We start from the raw sequence: 13,705 nt of genomic DNA on the forward strand, positions 1-13,705 counted from the left end.
GTATTAGAGGGTTGGATAGACAAATAGCCCAGAATATTGGGGTAACACAAAGACATGCTTCCACCCCCTCCCCTTTATGCATGAAAGGGGCCACGCAGAGCTGTCAAGCTGAGCATGTCCACCATTATTCTTTAGGACTTTCAAGTACTTAAGAGCCTTGGTGTAAAAAAGACAAACTCGATAGATAGATGATAGATAGATAGATAGATAGATAGATAGATAGATAGATAGATAGAAAAGTGAGAACCCTGAATGAGGAATGAAGAAAGGACGCAAACAAAACAGTGGGGTTCCATAAGTCTGGCTCAGACCATCAACCCGTGGAGGACTGGAAAAGTCTCAGCAGGATGAGGAACTTTGGAGGACTCCAAAAGGTGAGTACCTTGATTTGATGGGAGCAGCCTCGGGGTAGCGGAGTCCAAAGAATGGTCAGGTGTCAAAGTGTGGACTCTGAATAAGAATTAAAGAACCACCCAGGCCAAGCAGAGTAACCCCACAAATTCCCCCAATGCTGTTGGCCTTGGGATGATCAGGAAAGAGTTCTGGCAGAACCTTTTTAATCTTCCTGAAGTGATCTTCTACTAATGGAGAAATTCCCAGCTATGAAGAGAGAGAAAACCTAGGCCTTCACAAAAGCTTTGATAAAGACACTAAATGTTATGGTGGAACCCCCGCTAGCAGAGGGAGTCAAATAGAGCCCCATTTTATTCTTAGCCATGGGGAACTGTAGAAGACATAGCATTATTTTTACTTGTCAGACCACAGGGAGGGAAGGTCCTCACTTTGAAGGATGCAGCCCCAGTTCTGTAGAAAAAGTGGTTATGGCCTTAATTGAAGTTATGATGAGACCCCTGAGTGATGATCATAGAAACGCTCCCTAAACATGGGGCCTCACAGGACACTGGTCTTGCTGTCAATCTTACGTTATGTGCAAGAGAAATAGGACTAGATGTGTGTCACATAGCAAATTTCCCCTCCAGGAACTCACAAACATGAGGCTTTGTTTAAATAAGGACAAACCTGGGTCACTCAAAAGAGGAACCCCAAGTTAGGAACATGAGTGAAGACCTAGGGAGCAAAATTCTTACACAGTAGGGTCCAGCAGTGACCCAACCCCCGTTTCCGGCCTGAGAGGCCCAGGGCCCACTTCAGAGGCAGGGCCCTCTCACTGCCTGACTCCCTGGGTCTCAGGGGAGGGAGGACTTTGTGGGGACCGGGTCCACTCCCCTCTCTAGAGGGAGGAGTCCAAGCTCTGCAGACACAAAAGTGTGAAGCCTGAGTGAGGAACTGGGACCCATGGACCCTGATCCTTCAGGCATCCGGCATCAGGCGCGCCCTGGACAGCCCCGCGGGAAAGGACCCACCAACTACTACTTGGGCGTTGAGGACCTTCCAGCCATTACTCCTGCCTAGAGGTTGGCTAAGGACGGTTTCGAAGGACTGGCCTGGCGTCAAGGTGGGAACCGCGGAAGCCACACACCCCCAAAACAAAGGCAGGCCCCCCAACCCTTCCCTGCTGTGAGCCCCGACAGGCCCCGGCAAAGCCCTCAGACTGCGGCTTGGAAAGGTTTGGGGGGAAGGCCTTGCGAGGGAGTAGGCCCGACTCTACTGACGAGGACCCCTGGGCCCCAAAGGGATTCAAGATGGAGGCCGGGTGCTTCAGAGCAGCCCTCTCTGGGAGAAAGGGCCGCGCAGGGCAGCAGCCCCTGTACTCAGCTCTAGGGACCGCCCCGCCAAGGAAATAGATAAAGAGCGACCCAGCCTCCTCTCTGGCGGTCACCCCGCCAAACTCAGCAAAGGCTGCCGCGGGCAGAGCGGGCAGGCCGCGTGCGGTGACCCTTACTCCGCAGGTGGTGTCTCGGAGAGGCCCGGGCCTGGGGGTAATGGAGGAGGGTCCAAGGAGGGCCCCGTCTCTACCAGGGTCCAGGGCTGCTACACTGCGGCAGGCTGTGGGACTCCTCCCACAAAGGAGGGGCCCAAATAAAGTCCCAGCCCAGTGTTCACCCCTGGGAGGCTAGGGCTCATCGCCATGATGAGTTGCACTCGCTTCCTCCCAGGCCATCTCGGGGAGGTGACAGATCCGGTCAAAGGGGGCAACCGCAGGTCAGCGGAGGGAGGATTTCGTGTTAAATTCGTGTTGTGCCAGGTTCCAGGGACAGACCTTTGAGGACTGTGGGCATGTGCCACCCTGTGCCAGTGGGGCCACAAGGAATCCTCCCTGCCTTAGCCAGTGTGCCTCCGCGTTAGATGGTCGGCCTGCACCAAAGGCTCCTGGAGTCGGTCTTCAGTCATGGGCAGGTTTCTGGGTTGAAGGTGGACCCCCACCCAATTGGGGCCCTTGAGGAGGCATACAATTGTTCTGTTGTTCTCACATCAATGTTTCTCTCCCACTCTATTTCACTCCCTTTCTCTAAAAAATTCAATGGAAAATCCACCCTCCAGTGAGGATTAACAAACAAAGAAACAAAAAGAATGCTCCCTATTTTCACACTGGCACACCTCAAGTATAAACTTCAAGCAGGAGTCCTCACTCAGGGGTTACAGGGAAGTGAGGACATTGGTCTGAAGGGAGCCATCCAGGCAAGCAGATAGAGCAATGATGACCTCAGCATGAGTTGTATTTAGACCTTGGATTGAAATCCTGTGTAGAACAACCTACAATAAGACCCCAAACTGCTTGCAGTAGCCCCTACTTTTGGGAGACCACTTTCAATTAGACAAGGTCAACTTCGTTTATGCTTTAGAGCTCAGGTAACTTGGCTATTACTGTGAGGTGTTTTCCAACAGGAGTCCTATTGAGGAACCTGAGACATGACTCAAGGAACCAACCAACCCTGAATACAAGTGACATCAAAGGGTCTATGCCAACCCTGTAATGTCAGCTCAGGAAATCTCAAGGAAGGGCTGTCATGTTGAACATCCCTCCTCACTTTATATCAGGTCTAAGGGAGGTGAGATCCTTAGTCTGAAGGTCTAGCCACCAGTCAGCCAAAGGGGATGGTGCCAGCCCCTATAAGTAGCCAAGGTGAGGAACTTGACAGACAACTGGGGGGAAAAACGAACTCAGTACACAAAGCACCCCCCACTAAGCTCTCAACACAAGATGACCCCTGTTAGGGAGGTGGACTGAGGCTCCCCTCCAGTTCCTTTTCTTAGGTCCCAGGGAAAATTAAAATATCAATGTCAGAGTAGCAGAGGGAAGGGTGCCCAGCTTCTATTCAGAGTTGAAATGATAACAATGAAGATGAACTGAGAGGACCTCACATCCCAGAACAAAGGGAGCCACACTGACATCACCCATTGTCACCTGAGTAAACTCAAGGCAGGGCTGTTAGCATGTAGTGGGCTACTCACTCTAAAGTTTCTCTGGTTTCTCTGTGGGGCTCATAGGGGACAGAATGATCAGGAGAACAAGAGCCTTGGGGGCTGGTAAAAGAGTGCCTTAAAGGAAGCCTGTATAGGCAACCTTCAACAAACCCCAGGTGGAATCTGCCTGTTGAAGGTGCTCACAGCAACTCTGTCTCCATTCTCTCAGGTGCCCAAAGCAGCTGTCCATTGGCTCACTACTGTCTGCTGTCCTGAACAACAGCCATCATGCCTCGTGGTCATAAGAGCAAGCTCCGTGCTAAGGAGAAACGCCGCCAAAACAGAGCTGAGAAACAAGCTGATAAGAGTGCTCAGGCCCCTGCAGGAGAGGAAGAAGAAGCTGCTTGCTCCTCCTCTTCCATTTTGGGGGAAGGTCCCTCCACCTCCACTGGTGCTGGCACTCTCCAGGCACCTCAGGGTGTCCTAGCCACCACCAGTGCAGCTGCAGGAGCCTCAGGTGAAACATCTGCTGTAAAAGCCAAAGGCCAAGTTCAGCAAAGTAAAAAATCCCCCCAGGCCTCAACGTCTGCTGAGAGTTCTGGCAAACGTCTACTAAGTAAGAAGGCGACTATGTTGGTAGAGTACCTGCTGTATCAATATAAAAGAAACCAGCCCATTAGAAAGGGAGACATGCTGAAGATCATCCACAAGTGGTTCAGGAAGGACTTCCCTGAGATCCTCAAGACAGCCTCTGATCGCATGGATATGTTCTTTGGCTTGGAATTGAAAGAAGTTGAGCCCAATGGTAATACCTACACCCTTGTCATCAGTCAAGATAAGAGTCTGAGCAGCGGCTTCAGATTTCCTAACAAAGGGCTTCTGATGCCTGTTCTGGGTTTTATCTTGTTGAATGGCAACCGTGTCTCTGAGGCAGACACCTGGGTATTCCTGAATACTTTGGGTATCTTTGATGGAAAGAGTCACTTAATATTTGGGGAGCCCAGGAAGCTTATCAACCAAGTTTTGGTGCAGGAAAAATACCTGGTGTACCAGCCGGTGCCCAACAGTGATCCTCCACGCTATGAGTTCCTGTGGGGTCCAAGAGCCCACGCTGAGACCAGCAAGATGAAAGTCCTGGAGTTTTGGGCTGAGCTCAATGATACTGTCCCCACTACCTTTGCGCTGCATTATGAAGAAGCTTTGAAAGATGCGGAAGAGAGAGCCAGAGCAGAAGCTGCACCCAAGGCTGCCACTTCTCTCGAGGCCACATCTAGCTGCTACCCTCAGCCTGAGTGACATTGAGGTGGAGTCTTCACTTTGGGGCTGTAAAGGCCTGTTAAGCAGTTTCCTATATGCAAAATATCTTGATGAGTTATATTTGTGTATTTTTCTTGCATTTTCAAGTGATGTTCTTTTAGAATGTTTCTTTAGGATATAAGATTTAGGATATAAGTTTATGAATGAAATGGATCTCACATTTATTGCTGTTCATCAAGTTAGGGGTAAAAGTTGTTTTTGAAATAGAAATTGGAAATCCTTCAATCACTTTTGTGATCTAGGACAAGATAATATAGATTAGGATAGGAATATATTTTGGGATGTGAAAGAACTTTACACTAAAGTAGTTGGGAACAGCAGATGGATAGATACATAGATGGATAGATAGATAAAATAAAAATTGTCCACTTCTGTTTTAATTTTTTTCACTTAACAGTTGAAATACAATGTTATAGTAGTTTCAGGTTTGCAACAGAGTGATTAGACATTTATATGAATTAAAAGTGTTGCCCTAGCCGGTTTGTCTCAGTGGTTAGAGCACTGACCCTCAGATTGAAGAATCAAGGATTTGATTCTGGTCAAGGGCCTGTACCTCAGTTGCAGGTTCAATTCCCGGCCCTGTCAGAGAGTCAGCTGGAGGCAAGGGATCAGTGTCTCTCTCTCTTTCTCTCTCTCTCTCTCTCTCTCTCTCTCTCTCTCTCTTTCTCTCTCTCTCTTTCTCTCTCTCTCTCCGCCCCCCTCCCTTAAAAAATTCCACTGTCTCTAAAAAAAATCCACTATAAAAAATTCAATGGAAAAAATATGCTCTGGTGAGGATTAACAAAAATACAATGTCCTCACCATAAATCTAGTACACATCTGAACCATACATAGATATTAAAATGTTACTGCCTATATTACCTATCCTGTACCCAGCATTATCTGTTACAGCCAAGACATGAAAGCAAACTAAGTGTCCATCTATCGTCTTTTTGTTTGGTAAATTTGTAAGATATATACCAGGATTTCCTGATGTTATTCAAGAATGTTTGAGAATATAAGTCCTCTTAATTCATAGCTTTTATTTGACACAATTATTAGTTGAGCATCAGCTCTTTGGAAGTCTTCCTGCTCACATGGGGAATGTTTAGGCAAAGAAGACCCTGTACCTGCCCATGCAATGATACATTGTAGGAGAAGCTATCAATATAAAAGAGGGTGATATATTCTCCACTTCTTAAAGAACAAGTGAAAAGGAGTGTAAATAGTGGGTGGAGATAGCGTATTACAGGCGTCCTCAAACTTTTTAAACAGGGGGCCAGTTCACTGTCCCTCAGACCGTTGGAGGGCTGGACTATAGTTTTAAAAAAAAAACTATGAACAAATTCCTGTGCGCACTGCACATATCTTATTTTGAAGTAAAAAAAAAAACAAAACGGGAACAAATACAATATTTGTATTTGCATGTGGCCCGCGGGCCGTAGTTTGAGGCCCCCTGGCATATTACTTAGTTTCCATTGTTAAGCAGAAGTTAGATCCATTGGGAGGTCAATGGGAAATCTGGGGACACATCCAGTAGCTTTCTCAGCTTCTTTGAGGTCTGAGTTGAAATCTCCACATTGTGGTTGGAAATGCTTGTTGACCATTATTCTTGATGTGCAAAAATACTTTGTTGACTTATTTCTTAGGTAATTTTCAAGTAGTATTGTTAAAAAAAAAAGAAAGTTTATTTAGATTCAGAATATAAGTGAAGTGATAACTCTACCCCATGTTCATTGCAACATTATTTACAGTTGCCAGGACATGGAAACAACCTAACTGCACATTGATCAGTGAATGGATAAAGGAAAAGTGATACACACGCACTCATACACACATAGAAAGGGATCTATCATTCAGCCATAATAAAGAAAGAAATCCTGCCACTTGCAACAGCATGTGCAGAACTGGAGGGCATTATGCTAAGTTAAATAAGTGGTCGTTTTCAAGCAGTGTTCTTTCCACAGAAAGTTTTCAACACAGAAGAACAAATCCTGTATGGTTTTGCTTACATGTGTAATCTTTAAGAGGAAAAAAAACATGGAAATGAACACATAGATACACAGAACAGACTGGTGTTTACCAGAAGCAAGGAGTGGAAGGTAGGCGAAATGGGTGAAGGTGGTCAAAAGGTACAAATTCAGCTATAAAATAAGGCCCAGCGATGTAATGTACAGAATAAACTTTAATAGTTAATGATAGTATTGGATCAGTAAAAGTAGCCAAGAGAGTATATCCTAATAGATTAATTACAGGAAGGAAAATCTGAATAAAAACATTTACACAGCATGGATGGACCTGGAGCGCATTATGCTAAGCAAAATAAGCCAGTCCAAGAAACATAAGTATCACATGATCTCACGCATATGTGAAATCTAATGAACCAAATAAACTGAGAAACAAAAATAGTCCCAGAGATGTAGAAGCATGAATATACTGTTGAATCTAAGAGGTTAGGCAGGGGAGGGTGGGTGGGAAGAGATCAACCAATGAATTTATATGCATATTTGTATAGCCTGTGGACACAGACAGTGGAGTGGTGAGGAGGTCCTGGGGTGGGGGATGGGAGTGGGCTAGAAGAGGTTAATGGGGGGAAAGGAAGACTTGTGTAATCATTTCAACAATAAAAATTAAAAAAACATTTCAGTGTGTATATTTGTTTACTTTATAACAAACTACCACAAATTGAACAGCTTTGAACAACAGACACTTAGTATCTATCTCACAGTTCTGTAGGTAGTAGCTGGGCTCCTGGGTCAGAAACCTCAAAGCTGCAAACAATGTATCAGGTAGCTGTATTCTCACATGGAGCTCAGGAGCTCCTTCCAATGCCATGCAGAATGCAGTTAACGGAATGCAGTTACCAGAAACTGAAAGACTGAGGTGCCTGTTTTCTTGCTAGCTGTTGGCTAGGGGTCATTCTCAAGTTGCCATTACCTGCTCGGTATGCTATGTGGCTCCTTCCATCTTCAGAGCCAGCAAAGGAGAACCTCCCTCTCACTCTTTGAATTTCTCTCACTAGGAAATGCCCATCCCATTTAAGGATTCACCTGATTAGGCTTGACCTATGGGGGATAATCTCTCTATTTGCAGAACAACTGATTTGTGACCTGAATTACATTTGCAAAACCCCTCATAGCAGCACCTAGATGAGTGGTTGATTAATTGACTGGTGGAAGATGTGTGTATACAGGGTGTCAGAAATCTGGTAGGCCATCTTGGAATCCTGCCAAACAGTGTCCCTATGTGTGTAATTAAACGCTTTACCCTTTAAAGGTACACAATAGGATAACTATTGTTATAGATCAAGCATGTCAAACTCAAAGGCTAACATGGGTCAAATAAACAAGGTTTAAGTTTATGTGGGCCACACAAAAACAAAAAGCTTCAATTTTCATAGAAATGTAGGTTTATTTCCATAGAGATATGCCCAATACAAAGGGCTGAAATAAGTCATCATTAACATAAAATAATAAAACATTTTAATAAAAATTAATATTTTTCTTGAACATTAATTTATCAGACACTGAATAACTGCACAAATTAATAAGCGTAACCCAAATAAACCCATTTTTCTTGTTCTCTGAAAGCAAAATATTTCCTGTTGTGCCCACCAAACCAGTCAGTAGAAGACTTATGATGAGGCAATCGCCTGCTAAAATATTCACTGCTAGTATTAGCATAGAGAAATGGTGCACTTGTGCATAAGGGAAATGAATGCAACATGAATATAGTAATCAGTCATTAGCAAATGTTGTAGTTTTATTAATAATTATGTATAACAGGATATTGTAAAAATTAAGTCACGAAATTTTTATTGAAACATTGAAGTACATTGCACGAAGATTCGTGCAATAGGCCTTCCTTCCCCTGGCTGCCGGCACGGGTTTTCCTCCGGCAGCCGGGACCCAGGCTTTGGTCCGGCCGCAGCAGAGAAGCTAAGCATCTTCAGTCTTCAGTCTTCAGTCTTCACCCTGGCTGGAGCCTTCAGTCTTCGCTTGGCACCTGCGAATGCAAATTAACCACTATCTTTCTTGGGTTAATTTGCATACTCATCCTGATTGGCTGGTGGGCATAGAGTAGTGACACCAATTTGCATGTCTCTCTTTTAGTAGTATAGATTTCTTACATACCATTATATTGGCTGAGCCACAATAATATTCGTTATGGGTCACATGTGGTCTGCGGGCCATGAGTTTGACATGCTTGTAATAGATGATTGTCTCAAAATAATCTGGAGGCTGAGGTTGGACATAGGTGATACAGATTGGCCATGTGTTGATATGGCTGAAACTCAGAAATGAGTATCTGGAGCATTACCTTATTCTCTATACTCTTGCAAAACATATCAATTTTGTCACACAAGTCATTCCAGAGCATGAAAAATGCAACAAAACTGCCAAACATTTTTTTATGAACCAAATAGAACATTGTTAATTACATCTGGTAAAAGTAGCTCAAAATTATTACTTTACTATTATACTAGAGGCCTGGTGCATGAAATTTGTGCATGGGGGGGGGGTGGTCCCTCAGCCCAACCTGTACCCTCTCCAATCTGGGAGCCTTCAGGGGATGTCCAGGGATTGGGCCTAAACTGAAAGTTGGACATCCCTCTCACAATCCAGGACCTCTGGCTCCTAACCGCTCACCTGCCTGCCTTCCCTAACCACTCTGCCTGCTGGCCCTAACCACTTCCCTCCCCTGCCCGTCTGGTCACCCCTACTGACGTTTTTTTTTTAATCTTATCCCCTTCACACACAATTGTATTTGACTTCCTTATTGGCTTCTCCCTCTCACAAAATTTTTCTCTCTCCTTTATGTAACACTTCTTCTTACTGACTCATCATTTATAAACTTTTTTTTCCTCCTTATTTCCTACTTCTGTTCCATTATCCTTCTTCCCATCTTTCTTCTACCCTCCCTCCCTCCCCACATTCCTTCTTTCCTTTATCTTTTCCCCTGCCCTCCCTCTCTCTCTCCTTCCTTCCCACCTTAATGTTTTTCTTCACTTCCTCCCTTAGACCTGCTTTGCTCCCTCCCCCATTTCTTCCTTCTTCCCATTCTCCTTTTAAGCTCTACTAGCTCCCCTTTAAAACTTTTCTTCCCTTCCTCTTTCTCTCTCATGCTACCTTTCCCATACATTCTTCTCTACTTACTTCCACTGTTTTAATATCTATCTATCTATCTACCTGCCTAATCTTTCACTATCATTTATCTTTTTTCTTTTCTGACTCCTACTTTTAAAATCTGTTCCCAGTACCCAAATATACTTGATTTTCATTGTAGCTCCTACAGTTCACTCATACATCCTCTTTCCTTCTTTAATTCAGTTCTCTACTGACTCCTTTATAAAGTTCTTCCCTTCTCCCCCATATTCCCCCCTCCTCCCTGACTCTTTTACTCTTTTTAGAGGCTAATTAAAAATTCTATGCTTTTCATTCTTAGTACTGACTGCTTTCCTCTCTGGGACCTGTAGCCGCTTCTGTTTGGGCACTTGGGCCCCTCTTGCACTGGCTTTGAAGGGCCGAATGATGATGCAGCTGTGTCTTGCCTACCATGCTCTGTGTCACCCCCTCCAAGTTGAGGGAGGATCCAGCCAGCCTGGGCCAACATCCATCGCGGGGACTGCTGCATTACATGCGTGCACGTGTGCATTTGCTCTCTGTCCACTCCCCTCTGGAATTCGCAGACGACAGGCATGCTTGTGCAGGCATGGTCAGGGCCTGGCTTGTCCTCAGGGGGTGTTCTACCCAGGATGCGAACCCCTGTCCAGGTCAGACCAGGCAGATGAATGGATGGCTGGCTGGAGAAAGCTGGGCAGCTTCCCTGTGGTGTGAGGGTCACCTGTGGTCTCCACGGTGGTGGGGCCAGGTCCGCGAGGCTGGGTCCTTGTGGCAGGAAGAGGCTTCGAGGTTGTGCACTTGGGAGGATTGACCAGTGTCTGGGGCATCGCGGGGCAACCCTGTGTGTTTGTGGTTGTGGGATCCCCACGTTGTTTACCTGGTGGCCCGTCCAGGTCCAGTGCCTTATGTCGATGTCCACTCTCTGTTATTGTGCCTGGGCCCTTCCTTCATGTTGGGTCTACACCCTCTTGATTTGCATGCACAACCCCTCCCAGGGATCACCACCGATGTGCACACCCCATGGTTGGCATCTGCCAACTGCACCCCGAGAACTGGCCTTCTGCCATGTGGTGTCACCCCTCACCCCCCCTGACCTCAAGGGGGTGTTGGTGGCATCCCGGGGCAGAGTGCTCTCAGATGGGGCATGGTGTCGCAAGGGTGTTTGTCAGGCACATGTATCTGGGAGTAAAAGAGGACTCCGGTGTCAGGGTCAGGCAAGCGAGCCTCACGCAAGTCCCACTGCTGCACGCGCAGCATCTGGCTGGTCTGTCAATATGCAGTTGGTCGTTACTGTGACACCGTTAGGACCAATTTGCATATTACCTCTTTATTATATAGATTACGTGAGAATATTATTTAATGGCAATATTACTTGAGACCATGAGTGCAAAGATTCTCAAAACATTACCTACAGAATTTGACAATATATAACAAAACTAAATATGCATTTACCTGTGACCTAGTGATTCCACTTTTTAAGACTTACCCTGAAGACACACCCACAGCGATAGGAAGATACATAAATGCTAATCAACATATTGATTGAAAAAACAAGGGATATCTACACTGTACTATCTACACTAATAAAAGAGCAACATGCAAATCGGTATCACTCCACTAGGCCCACCAGCCCATCGAATGTGTATGCAAATTAACCCAACAAAGATGATGGTTAATTTGCATATGCAAGCACAGAGCGAAGACTGAAGGCTCCAGCCCCAGTGAAGACTGAAGACTGAAGACGACTGAAGACTAAAGACGACTGAAGACTGAAGAGGCTTTTCTTCTCTGCCGAGGTCAGAGCGAAGGCCTGGGTCCCGGGTGTTGGAGGGGGAAAACCAGTGCCTGCAGCCAGGGGAAGGAAGGCCTATTGCACGAATGGGCCTCTAGTCTATATAATAAAGAGGGAATATGGTAATTTGACTGTGACGATGTCCCAGTCATGACCAGTCTGTGGGCAGGGCCAGGGGTGGGGACTTCCGCCCCCTGTGCTAATGTCATGCTGCCTGAATGTGTACCCATTCAGCACTGGTATGACACTGCAGGGGATGGGGGTGGGGGACTGGGCTTGACGGGGGACCTAAGGCTGTACCCCCTGCCCCAGTTCCGGGCCAGAAGACATCAGACTGTGCCACCCCCCCCTCCCTGCAACCTGGCTCGGGTTCAGAAGACCTCAGACTGAGCTCCCAGCCCCAGTGCCAGGCTGGGAGACCTCAAGCCATACCCCCCACCCAGCACGGCTTGACGGGGGACCTCAGGCTATGTCCCCCACCCCAGCTCTGGGCGGGGAGACCTCAGACTGTTCCCCCCCCTCAAGCACTGGGCTGAGGGACCTCAAGCTATGCCCCCTACCTGGTGGAGCTTGACGGAGGACCTCAGGCCATGGCCCCCACCTGGAAGGGCTTGACAGGGGACCCCAGATGGCACTGGGCCGAAGGACCTGAGGCTGAGTCCCTGCCCAGCGCTGGGCTGGGGGACCTAAACTGCACCCCCACCAGAGGGGATTGACAGGGGCGGGGCCGGCTGGATCTAGGTCTTACCCAATGGGAATGGGGCTGGCCAGGTCTGGGTCTCCTGCGTTTTCAAAGTGCATGAGGGCGGTGGGTGGGGACTTGACACTAGGTCCCACAGTGCACCCAGGACTCTGACAGGAGGGAGATTTTATATATATTTTACTAATTTTCTTTCATCTCTGACACTTCTATTATAGAAAAAGGACAAATAGCCATATGAAAATATTTCTTCTCAATTCTCTTTTAATGTGCACAAATTTCATGCACTGGGCCACTAGTCTATAATAATAAAAGCATAATATGATAATTAGACTGGATGACTTTCCAGACCACCTTCCAGATGAAGCTGGGGCTGGCAGGGAAGCTCGGTTCCCAGGTGCCAGAGAGAAGCCATGCCAGGAGACAGGGAAGGAAGGCCGACTCTTGAATGAATTTCATGCATTGGGCCTCTAGTGTAGCTATAAGAAAGAATGAGTATTGGGTCACAACATGAGTAACTGTATTTAAAGGGCCAGAGGTTGAGAACCACTGGGCTAAGGTCTATGATACCATGGCCAGTGCCTTCCCATTTCATCATCAGGAGGCTTTTCGGGGTAAGAAAGAGAGGGCCTGAGGCAGAGCAGCAGCAGGGCTCCCCTATTGCTGCCCTGGCCAATTTGCAGTCCAGGGCATGTCCTGAAACTCCTCTCATCCTAGTGAGGTCTGAGGCAGAGTCTTCACTTTCTGCTTGAAGAAAGCAGCCAACCTTGTAACTAGTCAGGAGCCAAGGTGGGGCTCCTGAGAACACAGTGCATATTAGTAACATGTTTGTGTGCCTGTACAACTTAGGGAAATTGGAGACTTAACCTTTTCCTTTTTCTATTTTAAAGATTGTTCCGTTCACGTAGACTTTTATTTTGCTCCAGAACCTAAGCGTATGAGTGACATGGATCACACATTTATTGGAGTTTATCGGGTAGAAAAAATTGGGAATTTTGCCGTTATGGAACAAATTGAAAATCCTTGGGTCATTCCTTGTCATTTGGAACAAGATAGATAGCATGATATTGGAATATGGATTTTTGTGTAAAAGGGAATTACCCCCGAGTAAAGTCTGTGTGAAGAACAATGGAAAATATGGCCAATTGCTAGTTTCAGTTTCTTTGTAAAATTGCAGTATATGTACCTGGATTGACTTAGCTTCTTCAAGAATGTAGGAGAAATGAAATCCCAATAAGTTTGGCTTCCTGTACACTGGCTCTTTCCATGTCCAAATATTAACTTGGCATCTGCTCTTTGGAATGAATGCTCTCAGCTAGTACTGGGGATGCTAAGAAAACTAGACCCTACCTGCGCTGCCCATAGAATTTTAGAGTCTAAGAGCAGCTTTCTTAGAATGTAGGTGGTGAGATACTCCTAATGTACACAGACCAGTGAAATTAAGGGGTCAGAATGGGGCGGGAGGCTCCAGCTGAGGAGACTAGTGTA

General features: G+C 46.3%; 1 protein-coding gene across 1 annotated transcript; it reads left to right on the top strand.

Annotated features, from left to right (window-relative positions):
- Positions 1-3,594: 3,594 nt before the first annotated feature.
- On the top strand, positions 3,595-4,602 carry LOC308511530 (melanoma-associated antigen B4-like; the record flags this gene model as incomplete). Its single annotated transcript, XM_081081553.1, has 1 exon — positions 3,595-4,602. The coding sequence occupies one exon, from the start codon at positions 3,595-3,597 to the stop codon at positions 4,600-4,602; it is 1,008 nt and encodes a 335-aa protein (XP_080937679.1).
- Positions 4,603-13,705: the final 9,103 nt, after the last annotated feature.

This window comes from Myotis nattereri (assembly GCF_964212035.1).
Source record: "Myotis nattereri genome assembly, chromosome: X".
Classification (NCBI taxonomy): domain Eukaryota; kingdom Metazoa; phylum Chordata; class Mammalia; order Chiroptera; family Vespertilionidae; genus Myotis; species Myotis nattereri.